The 12,673-nt window shown below is 46.6% G+C and overlaps 1 protein-coding gene across 2 annotated transcripts in view; it reads left to right on the plus strand.

Moving 5' to 3' along the window:
* vwa8 (von Willebrand factor A domain containing 8) overlaps positions 1-12,673 on the plus strand; it is a 62,805-nt gene that overhangs the window by 29,149 nt on the left and 20,983 nt on the right. For both annotated transcript variants that reach the window (XR_013844643.1, XM_080019240.1), the window contains exons 27-37: positions 1,646-1,754; positions 2,052-2,190; positions 2,346-2,533; positions 3,856-3,978; positions 4,082-4,146; positions 4,244-4,369; positions 4,486-4,595; positions 5,965-6,116; positions 7,016-7,217; positions 7,405-7,486; positions 7,630-7,834. Coding sequence is in view for 1 of the 2 variants with exons in the window: in XM_080019240.1 (XP_079875366.1) it covers positions 1,646-1,754; positions 2,052-2,190; positions 2,346-2,533; positions 3,856-3,978; positions 4,082-4,146; positions 4,244-4,369; positions 4,486-4,595; positions 5,965-6,116; positions 7,016-7,217; positions 7,405-7,486; positions 7,630-7,834 (1,501 nt within the window). In the remaining variant the exon portion in view is untranslated. The remainder of the gene's footprint in view (positions 1-1,645; positions 1,755-2,051; positions 2,191-2,345; positions 2,534-3,855; positions 3,979-4,081; positions 4,147-4,243; positions 4,370-4,485; positions 4,596-5,964; positions 6,117-7,015; positions 7,218-7,404; positions 7,487-7,629; positions 7,835-12,673) is intronic.

Here is a 12,673-nt window from a genome sequence, read left to right on the forward strand (position 1 = left end):
CACCAGGCTGAGGATACCGTGGAGCTTTCTCAATTGGCCGTCGCCACTGGATGAGAGCCGAATCCCCACACCTCCTAAAATACACACTATTTGGGATTGATTTTCGTTGGATAAAGGAACCAAATTGCCAGTGGTCTGACGGCAATCCTACCTTTTTAAAAGGATTTCAGTCAATGGTTGATCATTCCGATGGCTGATTAATCACATTGGGCTGATCTTATTTTTAAGCACTCACCTATAAATTGTCTCTTAAAGAATAATTTTAAATTCTAATTTTACTAAACATCCTGTGTGTGGCATGTCTTATCTGATGGACCTCATTCGCTGATTTTAGCCCGTATGAAATTTTAGCCTTGTCTGACTCAAGATTTGCCAATATTAGACGGTGTCGCCCCTTGCTTGAATTCCCTGAATAAGTGTGCGCGGTGTTACATGAAGTCACACTGCTTCGGGTCAAATGACCTTGCAATCCTTGCGAAAGGGTCTAAACTTAGTTGCCTCATTTTGTACAGAAGATCTGTCTGTTAACAATAAAGGAAAATATTTGTTTCTTCTGTCTCCTGTGGATTTATTCTGACCATAGTAACAATTCCAAATTCATTTTCATTATATTCCTCCAGTGCAATCATCTGGGGAATGTAAACTGCGGAGAAACAATTATTTTCCTTTTAGTGGTTATGTCACAAAAAAAGCGAAATCGGTACGGTTAGATACGAGCTAGTCTAATTCCTCGCATCACTTTGTCAATATAAAAACTAAAGAGAAGTATTTGCACAAATGAGCTCCCAAATTTGGTGAACTAGAAAGTGTTGATTTCTTGCGCTAAGATTTTTTCCACCCCTCGGAGCTCGACAGTACGGAGGAACCCAGGATGTGGGCGTGGTCATACCACTTCCCCTGAGCCCGGCAGCAAAAATCCACCAACAATTGGGACCAGGCCCTCAACCAGCGTATGTCACTCCGCCGGGTTCTTTCTGGGGAAAGACCATCCACAAAAACCAGGGCAGATCCGAGCCGTGTTTCTACCCGCATTACGACGGCCTATCGCTAAACGACAGGGTCCAGACTTAAACAACAGCCTGCTCTGGGTCCTAGTTCGCTTCAGGACTGAGCCAGTTGCGATCATGGCTGACATTCAGCAGATGTTCCATAGCTTCCTGGTAAGGGAGGATCACCATGACAACCTTCGCTTCCTGTGGTTTCGCGACCACCATTCGTACAGTGAAGTGACAGAGATTTGCCTGGGGTTCCACGCGTTTGGCAAATGCCCCTCCCCGGGCCGTGGCCATCTTTGGACGGCACGGGACCGCCATAGAAGGAGAGAAGGAGTGCGGGACCGAAGCGCGCCAGGACATGGTAGGGCACTTCTACGTGGACGACAGGTTGAAGACATTCGCCGGTGCAACCGGGGCCGCCGCCGTGCTGGGAAGAACTCAGGACATGCTTGCCCAGTCCAACCTCAGACTCCTCAAGATTGTATCCAACAGCCATGATGTCATGAGTATTTAAACGTTCAAAATAACTTAAAAAGGAAGAACAATAAGGTCTAACTGATGTACGTAATGCATGCGCCTATTTAAGGATGATGCCGCTTCTCCTCATTGCACTCGTCATTATCTTCCCCATGTGACCTTTCGACCTCCAGAATCCCGCTGCCAGAGGTCAGGATGTCGGGCTACTGGACCATTAACCAGGGGGGCAGCGCTCGACGCAAATTCCTCTGTCCCACGGAGACGCACCCGATAGACATCAAGGTAACCACAGCTATGCATAGACATATGACTTCATAATGTTATTGTTATAAAGGGGGCTGACACTGCTTTAATAGGCTGACCTAATCGACTCTTTCAGTGTCAGTGAACCCACTGCCAAAAAAGGAAATTGCACAGACAAATAGTAACAGGGTAGCTTAACATTTAACATAAAATACTGTATAAATGTCTCCTCTGTGTGTGTGTGTGTGTGTGTGTGTGTGTGTGTGTCTGTCTGTCTGTCTGTCTGTCTGTCTGTCTGTGTTCTGTGGGTGTTCTGTGGGTGTTCTGTGTCCCCAGGGCCCGGTGTTCCTGCGAGTGCAGGGCTACCCCTGTGAGCGACAGGAGAGCAGGGCGCTGAGCTTCAGTGAGGAGAAAACCCACTGGCAGCTCCCCATGAATGAGGTCAACATCATCTGCGACGTGACCACCAAGGATGGTACAAACACACACACACACAAACAACATTCATATGGAAATAAGTGTTCTTATTTCTCGGACACGACACCTCTGGGCCTGCAAACGCTAAACAAAGACGTGTGGCTTCCCCTCTGCATTTAGTAATTCAACCCTCATCGCGATCTTGTCTTCCAGATGTGCTGTACGTGGCGACCTGTAACCCCGTGTCCCTGTACGCCATGAAGGAGCGTGGGGAGACCATCCAGTGCATGGAGCTCTACGACGTCTTCCCCAGGACCATCAGTGGAAGCGGGCAGCCCCTCGTCACCATCGCCGCCCTGGGCAGCCCCCTGGATGGCCAGGTGGTGCTCCACGAGGAGCAGGTGGGGCTGGACGCACTGCACGAACAAATATAAGCTCTATCCGCTTATAAGACATAATAGAACAATCAGATACAACTACAAGTAAAATAAGTTTAAAAATAAAAAATGTTTTTTAAATGATCAAACAATGGAAAACAATGAAATTAAGTAAAATCAAGAATACAGAAATTATGCTTAATTCTTTGGTACTGTAAAGCTGTAAAGCCGAAATTGCAGCATCTTGATCTATTTCTAGGCCGCACGTCGTAACCCCCACACATGTGCATATCTTTGCGCGTACTCGCAAACAAATGCAAGTTTGGCCGTGTAAATGCGGTCGTCCCCGAGCGCAGTTGCCTTGCCTCATAAAAAAAACGGAAAGAAGAGAACATTGCATTCTAACGCCCCCTCCCACAAAGAAGAACAGTCGTACAGCTGGTGCACGTTAGGCAAGAGCGGGACTTAAAAATATCTAAAAATATCGTTGTAAAAGATCATGTTGCGTCTGTCTAAATATGAAGAGGTCCAGACATCACAAGGTTCATTCCTGGGTCGTCGCTCTCCTGGGGAGGGGGGGGGTAGCAGCATGCAAACACACACACACACACACACACACACACACACACACCATATAAAGCTGGAATGATGCATGAAGGCCAAATACATATCCACGGATGAACACATGTAGGAACAACACACACACACACACACACACACACACAGACATGCACACACACTCCATCTAGAGCTGGAATGGGCTATCTCCATTTCCCCAGAGCTCCCCCCCATAAAGAACAATTAAAGATGAAGCTTAGTGCGTCATAAATGAGGGACTTGGCACAGACCTACACACACACACACACACACACACACACACACACACACACACACACACACACACACACACACAAATGCATCTTCAATTTACAGTGGCCATCTGATATTGATGTACGGCACTGATAAAAGTGCTGACGCGCAAACACACGTATCTGAATATTATAGTGCCCATGACGTTAATTTTGTGGACTGTATCAAGTACGCATACACAAACAAACAGTTGCTGTAGAACATGATGCTAGATGTGTTCCGTTATTAGACCAACAGCTGGTTAATCTTACCTTAACCATACAGTAACGAGCTGTGAGCTAGTTTAACAAGGCATCAGAACCAGCCGGTAGGACTGGGAGAACGGCGCCACCTGCTGACTTGACAGGGAACTCACAGCGCACCCTCTGTCCTCCAGTGAAGGCCTGCTTAAGGCTTTATATGAAAATTTGTCCAAATTTGTCTCCAACCAACCTGATTTACTTTCGCTTCCTCCTGTATGTCCGTCTGCGTCCAAGAGTAACACGGTGCTCCACCTCGACCTGGCGACCGGGGCCGTGCGCCGGCTGATGCTCTCCCAGGACGTTGACCAGCCGGCCACCAGAGCGTCCAACTGGTGGAGCAGCAGCAGGGAGCAGCAGGTCAGGGGTCACTGCACCACATTAATAATCTGTTCAGAACTTTCACGTTACACTTCTGCGTGAATTGTTGTTATATTTCGTATGAATTTTGCATTGATTCTAGAGCGGCTACAGGATGTGCCGTGAGTTTTCCCACAAAAACTGGCTGCTCTTCTACAAGGAGGATGTGTGAGTGTCATTTATCAAATGACCAATGTCATCATAAAGTATTGGCAATAAAAAAAAAAAAAAAACATGGGATTGAAAGATTCATAAATCGCCATAGCAACCAGCTGGAGGTGCTGGACGTGTTGGAGGGCAGGTTTCACGCCATCTCCCTGCCGATCAATCCGAAGGAAGTCTTCCTGGTGGCAGAGGATCGCTGGCTGCTGATCGAGAGCAACACCAACAAGTAACACCAGCACTCTATAGCTCTGTTCATCCCTCCATGTTCCTCTTACTCTCTCAATTACCTGTATAGGCCGCTCTGTGTACAGTGCATGTGTTGCTGTGGGTGTCTTCGTACAGGAAGTACCTCCTGACCAAGCCCATGCACATGGGAGCCGAGGCCTCTGGCGTGTGTCAGCTCCATGTCGTCAACGAGGACCCTGTCAGCTCCGGCCACGGAGCCAGCTCTGGTACATAAAACGCTCTATTAGCTTGTTGCCATGCAGAAACATGCCCGATAGTGTCTGGCAGTATCGTGATATTATGATGTTCTGCGATATTTCTCAGTGGCAACATTGTAATAATCCTGTTAAGTGTGAAATAGTGCCAGTTATTGTTCCAGGACTACACCATTTCCCCACCAAATCAATTCCAACTAAAAGCAGGAAAAAAGAAGAAAGTGAAAGTGAAGGAAAATAAACAAAATGGAAAATATCGGTTTGTCTGTGCCTGTTAGGCTTTATGGATTTGAATCCGATGATAACTACAACCTCGTCGATAAAGACCAGGGTGTATGATCTGCAACCTCAGGCTGCAACCAGGCTGCTATAATGATTTAAAGAGCATGTGTGTTTATATAGTCTTGGTGACAAGAATCATGTGTGTACATTGTGGGGTACAAAAGAAGATTCCTAAACGAGGGCAATCTCGTTGTGGGTGTTGCCACCTGCTGGCAAGAAAGGGTGTTGCAAGACTTTCTCATCTACGGTGGTAAGAAAAGAAAAAAAAAGTTTTATCATTGCTGTGATGGAGACAACATCATCATATTGTGTAATACTAATATTTTTATTCATATTTTTTAAAACCATGGTTAAGAAAAATGTCATTCTGGCCTCCCAATTGAAACAATAACTCACAGGAGTACCAAAAGGTTCTAGGAAGCCTCTTTTCTACAGTTAAGAACCTCCGGTTCACAGCGTATGGGATGTTTGAGACATGGATTAATCCAAATCAGTAAATCAATAAAAAGCGACCGTATCTTCCTGCCCTGCAGCATCTACCGCACTCAAGGTGCATGATGCAACCTAATTTCCAGGAAATAACGTCGTACAAACAGATGGATGGGGGCCCCTGCCCGACACTCACAGCCGCCCTTTCTCAACTGAACCAATTGCTTTTCCCTTCAATTTTAACCTCACATGGCCCTTTCCTTCTCTCCATCAGAGAATGTGTTGTCATGAGTAATGTCCACTGAGCCAGACGGAATTAGCCCATAATGATCATAATTTAGTGCAATAACTGGATGGCTCTCTTGATTATCTAAATGGGGGCAGTGAACTCCACCGCGGCTCGCTGAATTAATTATTGTTGTTTCTGGCCGTGTTTCTGAGATGACCCTATTGATTCAACAGACAGTCTGCCCGGCTCTCTGGTTTCTCCATCAATCCCGTGGGTCAATGGAGGCCCGATTTTTCCCTATACGTCTCCGTTTCTCTCACTTGTTTGCCTTGGGTCCGTACCTTCTCTCACCTGCTTCTACCTTCCCCTTCTCGCGCACCCTTCACAACTTCTACGGCTCCTCCAACCTCCTCCACTCAAACGCCCCCTCCTGCCCACCAGGGGAGCCCTGCGTGCCCCAGACCGTGTCCAGTGAGCAGCTGCCCAACGAAAGCCTGAGTGCCGCCCTGGAGCAGATGATCGTCTCTCCTAACCGCCTGCTGGCCGACAGCGGCTCCTACGCCAAAGTGATCGTGGGCTTCCCAGACCTAATGGTGAGAACCGTCCAGGAGGCGGTAGGATAACAACTACAGCTAAATCTATCTGTTTATTAAAGGATAGTTGTTGTTTTTATTTCAAACCGGGTCTTTCTACCCCATTAAAATGTTGATTTCCGTCACGTATACTCTAAGTGTTCCATCTTGTATAAGTGCTCGAAGCACAACCTCGCCAAACCCTCCGCGGCAGCTTCTCATTGTGTTTGAATGCAATCCAATGAGGCGACTGTTTAAGCCTGTTTAAAACTTTTGTCTCCCTTTCGATAAATTGGCAATATAGTCGCATGTGTCTCGTGTATTTATAACATTTTTCAAGTAACAATAATAATATCACTATATATATAACATCATTATGTAATTATATATAGGGGCCAAAAATATTGGCCTCATGATAATATCACACACTACGGCAATGGCAAAAAGTAATTTTTGCCATTGCCCTAGTGCATCCAGAGCGTAACGTTGGGCCTCCAGCGGGTTGCCAGTAGGAAGCGGCACAGCTTCCTGTTTCTAGTCTCTTATGTTAGCACAGATGTAGCCATAAAGAGCTGATTGCAGAAGTGCAAAAGAGTCAATAAAACCTCGAAAAACCTCATCAAATCGAGTTAAGGTTTCCTTTTTTTTTTTTTTTTCCGTTAACAAATGAAACTGACCACATTGAGCTTCTAGTGAGTGAGCTTCCCATTTCCAAAAATTAGATTTAACCTTGTTGTTTTTTGACGTTTAGCTTGAAAAAAACGCATTTAAGCTCAGTGAGAAGCTTTCTCAACAGTGCTCCCTCTCCCTCTCTCTCTCTCTCACTCTCTCACTCTCTGTCTCACTTTCTCACACACACACACACACACACACACACACACAAACACACACACACACACACACCCCCACCCACACCCCAGTCCCCTAATGAAGTGTACAGCTTCAAGAGGCCCGTCGACCTGTCGGACATGAAGAGCAGCGAAGGCGGATTCTTCAGAGGCGGAGCTGGGCTTCGCTCTGCTCCGCCCAAACGCAGCAACTGCGTCACTCTCCTTTCGGCCAACCAGGTGGTGCGAGCGCTCCCGCCCTCCCGGGTCCCCCTGAAGGATGTCTACCCCGCAGGTCAGAGTTCTCACAATTTTCTCGAATATGAGAGCGAAAAAACAGCGGTCTGTCATTATTGAAATACTCTCAAAACTGCCATAATAAATACAACGTGAGACCCCACATAGAATGCATTCAGTAGGTTTGAGAGGTTCTCTTGGTAAGGGTTTTTTTTTTTGTTTTTTTTCCCGTTGTCGTTCCTCAGACATCACTCCTCCAATGACGGCAGCGTACCTCGAGGTGACCGACCTGAACTCCAAGAAAGTCAAATACATTCCAGTCCCGAGGCAAGCGCAGCACACGCACACACCTGTACTCTCTCACTCAGCTACTCCCTGAAAATGTAGTTGTTTTTAATTCAACGGACGGTGTCGAGGTGGAATATGGAATTTGACATGTTTCCTATGGTCGGTGTCGCTGTGATTGTCAGGGCGATGACCGTATCTCCCTACACCGGCTGGTTGTCCAAGGTGTCGGACTCGGATGTTCTCGTGGCCCCTCTGGGCTCAGGGGGCGTGGCCACGGTGGATATGGGCGGCTACGTCAGGTTGTGGGAGACGGGATTGGCAAACCTGCAGCGATCGCTGATGGAATGGAGGAATATGATTGGATCAGAGGATGGGAGACCAATACAGGTAAATTCAATTTATATGTATATATACCTGTACTTATATATACTTGTGTTTTTAAGTATTTCAATGGGTACAGGCTATTGTTTTGGTAACTAAATTTTCTAGTGTGCAGTACCTGTCAGGACCGCTAGGTTGCAGTATTGTCTCGAAAATTAGCACTTTTGGCAGCTTGTAGACAGAGGAGGCCAACTGGATTTTTCTGTGGTTGGATGTGAAAGCTTCACTAACATTCCAAATCCTATGCTAATGGAAATGTTTTCCAGGCCCACTGTTTATGACATGGCCGGGTCCATAGTGGGCGTTTGGTCTGAATGGAGTGGCATTGTGGAGATGAGGTCATAGATTTGACCCCTGCCAGGGGTCAGTACATTCAGAGCAGACCATGCCGGACCCTGCGTTCAGGGCGACAGAAATAGAGGGCATTGTTAAGACACCCACACACACACACATACATACACACACACACACACCCCTGTAGGCTCTGCATGCCTGCATGCCAGAGACAGGGCGCATTCTTGAGCGATCTAGAGGGTGAAAATTGGAAAATTCTTTCAAATTGCCAGCAGTTGCGAGGACATAATATTTCCTGTCCAAAAGGAATAGTAATACAACACAGAAATATGTTTTACCCTTTACGACATCCGCACAAAAGCTGGCACAGCCCAGCGCCTCTGAGGCCAAAAATTTTGCAGATGGTCTCGAGATTTGCTCTGGATATTAAACACACACACACACACACACACACACACACGCACACGCACACGCACACACGCATACGCACACGCACACACGTGCAGTGCCCATAATGAATTCCTTAGTGGTCAGCTCTGATGGGGCACCTTGAGTCCACACTGCAGGTCATGCCAGAAACAGGCTCTCCCTGTGCTTTGCGTTAACACTCTGCAAACAGCAGCACCTCTCCTCAAACAGGGCCTCCGCCCTGACCGCTGTGCGGAGCCCGTCTCAGTGCGGTGCTGTGAGTTATGCCACTGTGCCTCGCTGTACACACAGACTGCATCTGTAAGGTGCTATCTGTGTACACACAGTGTTCCCACCGCTCCACACAGTTGGACGGAGCAGAGTCTTTAGCCAAAGTCGAATGCAGAAGATAAAGCAGACCGATAACAGCGGGTCAAAGATTAGACTGGCAGAGTCTGACTGTGCAGTCATCTGAGCACTGACTTTATCACAGCACTAAGTAGGAGATTGGTGAGTTGAACAAACACAAAGGCTCGCATTCCACAGCTTTGGTGCAGGCGCATAAATACAGGCTTGCATGGCCAAGTAGGCACCCATACGCACAACGTGCGTTAAGTGAAAAACACATGAAGTATGACATAGTGTTTGACGAGTGAAGGGCCCTTCAGCTCCCGGAGACCCCATTACAGCCCCATTCACGCAAATAGTTCGGAACATTGACACAACAGACTATTTGTCTTGTATGTGTGTGTCTGTGTGTGTCTGTCTGTGTGTGTGTGTGTGTGTGTGTGTGTGTGTGTGTGTGTGTGTGTGTGTGTGTGTGTGTGTGTGTGTGTGTGTCTGTTGGTGTGTGTATCTGTGGGTGTGTGGGTGGGTGTCGGCGCTCGATCTAGAGTTTTGAGCGCTCAATTGCTCTTCTCATTGGTCTTGGCCTTCAGTCTGACATTGCTCCATTAAAGCGCCACTGACATCACCTTTCAACACACACCCACACACCCACACGTAAACACACATACAGCCGACATCAGCCATCACTCATCTGCAAACACAACTCTCTTGTTAATCAGACTTTCTACCTGTTGCTGCCTGTACCATCCTGTCAATCATACCGCCACGCATGCATACAGTAAGCTTATTTTGTCTATTCTGGGCTTTTTTTTTTGAGGTGGGGGGGGCGTGCTCATTGGCCATTCCCCCGACCAGACCGAATCAATCATATCAGTCTCACACACCCACAAGCTCACATAATAGCATGGACTTTAAATCACAACACGCATATGCACAAAGGCTCGGACACATACTTTCTCACGCACGCACGCACACACACACACACACACACACAGACACACACACACACACACACACACACACACACACACACAGTCTGTCAGCTATAAATCTCCTCTCTGTCTTTAGGCATCTAAGTGGAGAATCAGAGCGTTTTATGACCCTATTAATCCTGCAAGACCAGGCAGGGACCATAGAGGTGACAGACAGAGACTGAGCGAAAGTTAGGGAGGGGGGGGGGTGTAGAGGGGCGAGTGGAACGCATGCATTCCCACAGTTATGATGAGGAAATCACAACCCAGATCAGTTTAGCGTCTCTCTCTCTCTCTCTCCATCTGCTATTTAACATGCATGGCCTGTGCTGCGTTCATGTCTCCAGTCTAAACCCAGTTACTGTGTCACTTTGCAATCTCTAATCTGACTCTGTGAGTGTGTATGGGAAAGCAAGAGAGAGCGTGAATAAGCCAGAGATGGAGCGCTCTGGTGGTCCTATCCATCAGGGGTATGTATGGATGTAAATCTAGGCAGATCTTCTTGGTGGGGTGGGGGCTTTGTGGGGATGCTTTTTTCTTTCAGATTAACAAGGGACCAATTAGCTAACAACAAAACCCTGCAGTGAATCCCTCCTGTAAGCTGGAGATTAAAAAGTGCATGCACACATATTATCATCATCACCATCACACATGTTTAAGAATGACACAGAGCCAAGGGGATGCACCACTCGATTTGCCTCAAAAAGAATTAACCTGTTTGCCTTTGTGCTGATCCAAACCACACTGGTCAGGAAGTTCAGCTTGTGTGTCTCCTAAACCGTGGTAGAGCAGCGCTGATTTCACCCAAAACTTCAACAAACTATCTGAAGTCCTCTCTTTACATGCCAGAGGTTCAAGTATGTCAATGTTGTACTCCCGAGATATGTAATTGTAAGTATTTTATATTTCTTAATTCCATTGGAAAGGCAGAAAAGCGGCACTGCTCTAACAAATACAGAATACAAAAAATATGTTTTTCCATAGTTGTCTATGGGACAAGAGATCATCAGACGGCAGATTTCTCGCCATAACAGTCAAATTTTACGAAAGCGGCAAATGAAGAAATTGCTAAAAATCTAAAAATGGGAGTCACCATCAGGGAAATGGTCAGCGGTAATGACTCGTCAACAAGCTCAGACTCAATTTGACATGCTCTCTTGAGCCTGATAACCTGACCAGCGGTGTGAGTTTAATCTGTGAAGGCTAATGTCGTTGATCAAACTGCTACCGCCCCATCAGGCCTCATGCTGCGCCGTGGGGTAATGTGATCAGCTGGAGCCCACCCTCACGATCACGCGCGCACGTACACTCACACACCGCGTGGGAGAAATGCTTCTCTGACTCAAGCCTTTCTGGTAAACAAGCTCAGAACCTGAACCAGGGGTGCCAGCGCCTCACAAGCTCCCCGGACCCAAACCGGGCACACGCTGTAATGCATCCGCCGCCATTATTTCGAGCCCCAGTGTAACGCATTAGTCACCGCAGAGCCGGGACGGAGCGTCTGACTGAGGCAGCTGAGCCGGAATGGTCACCCAGAATAGAAGTTTACCCGTATGCAGTGAGATGACAAATGTGGTAAAAGCCAATGGTAAAGGCTCCATCATTGTACCGATTTCCCCAAAGACACACAAGGGGGTGTCGGGGAAAAAGAGCCACGTGATGCAGAAACTAAAAAGGAGTGCTGAATTAGGGTGGTTGTAGTGTGTGTGTGTGTGTGTGTGTGTGTGTGTGTGTGTGTGTGTGTGTGTGTGTGTGTGTTACATGGGTGGGCAGTGCTTATGTCCGGCCTTTGAAGTCACATTCCCGTACCCGTATGCTCACACTCACCTTTCCATACATAGGACAGGTATGTGTGCAGGCAAGCTGTTTGGCCACGCTTTGCCACAGGACACTTAAAACACACACACGCCGGGGTATGAGTGTGAAACCAGAGTGTGGTCATCTACAGGACGTGAGCCCCTAAAAACAGACCGTGGTGACACTGTTCGGTGACCTCTAGCCCTTACCTCACTGCAAGATGACGACACGTCCCTCGCTCTGGTTACTGACTTTTGCGCTTGCTCACGCGGACGCAAGCGTTGAATTGTGGGTGGATGCATGTGTCACTGTTCCCCCACCTTTGGTCACCGAATAAGAAAGATGTTGGAGGGGTTCCCTTCAGTATCCCCCAACACGACCATATATAGTTAACTTACCGGACTAGTGAAATGTTGCGCTGTTCTGCGGTCAATTGAGTCAGCCGGTCAATTTGTGAAACCTCCCACCACCAAAATTAAGTTTCGCCCCTCCTACCAAATCCCAATTTAAACACACTGAATTGTTTGAGATGTTTAAAGGTATATATATATATATATATATATATATATATATATATATATATACACATGCATACATACATACATACATAGTTTCTGTTGTTCATGTTTTTTTAAATGCTGTATTTTTTTTATCTATATTCCAATTTTCTATCTTATATTTATTTTTATTTTCTATTTTCTATTTGTACTATGCCCAGTATATTCTCTGGAAGTTGCATCATGTACAGCATATCAATCAAATAAATCTTTTGAGTCCTTGAATCTTGGGGCAAGATTTCAGAACAAAAAGTGTTTCGTAACCTGCTGGCCGAAACCATTAAATTATACATGGAATTTCACGGTTTGTATTTAGTGATAATGTGGCTCGGAAATTAAGCACACTTTATTACAAGATAAGTCAAAATGTCAAGATACCTACTGTTGCAATATTAACATTTGGAATTTTTGTGAATGAAGTCAAAATAGGGTGCATTCACGTCTATCGGGCTGTCTGTACAACTTTTTTT

This window comes from Zeus faber (assembly GCF_960531495.2).
Source record: "Zeus faber genome assembly, chromosome: 18".
In the NCBI taxonomy this organism is placed as follows: domain Eukaryota; kingdom Metazoa; phylum Chordata; class Actinopteri; order Zeiformes; family Zeidae; genus Zeus; species Zeus faber.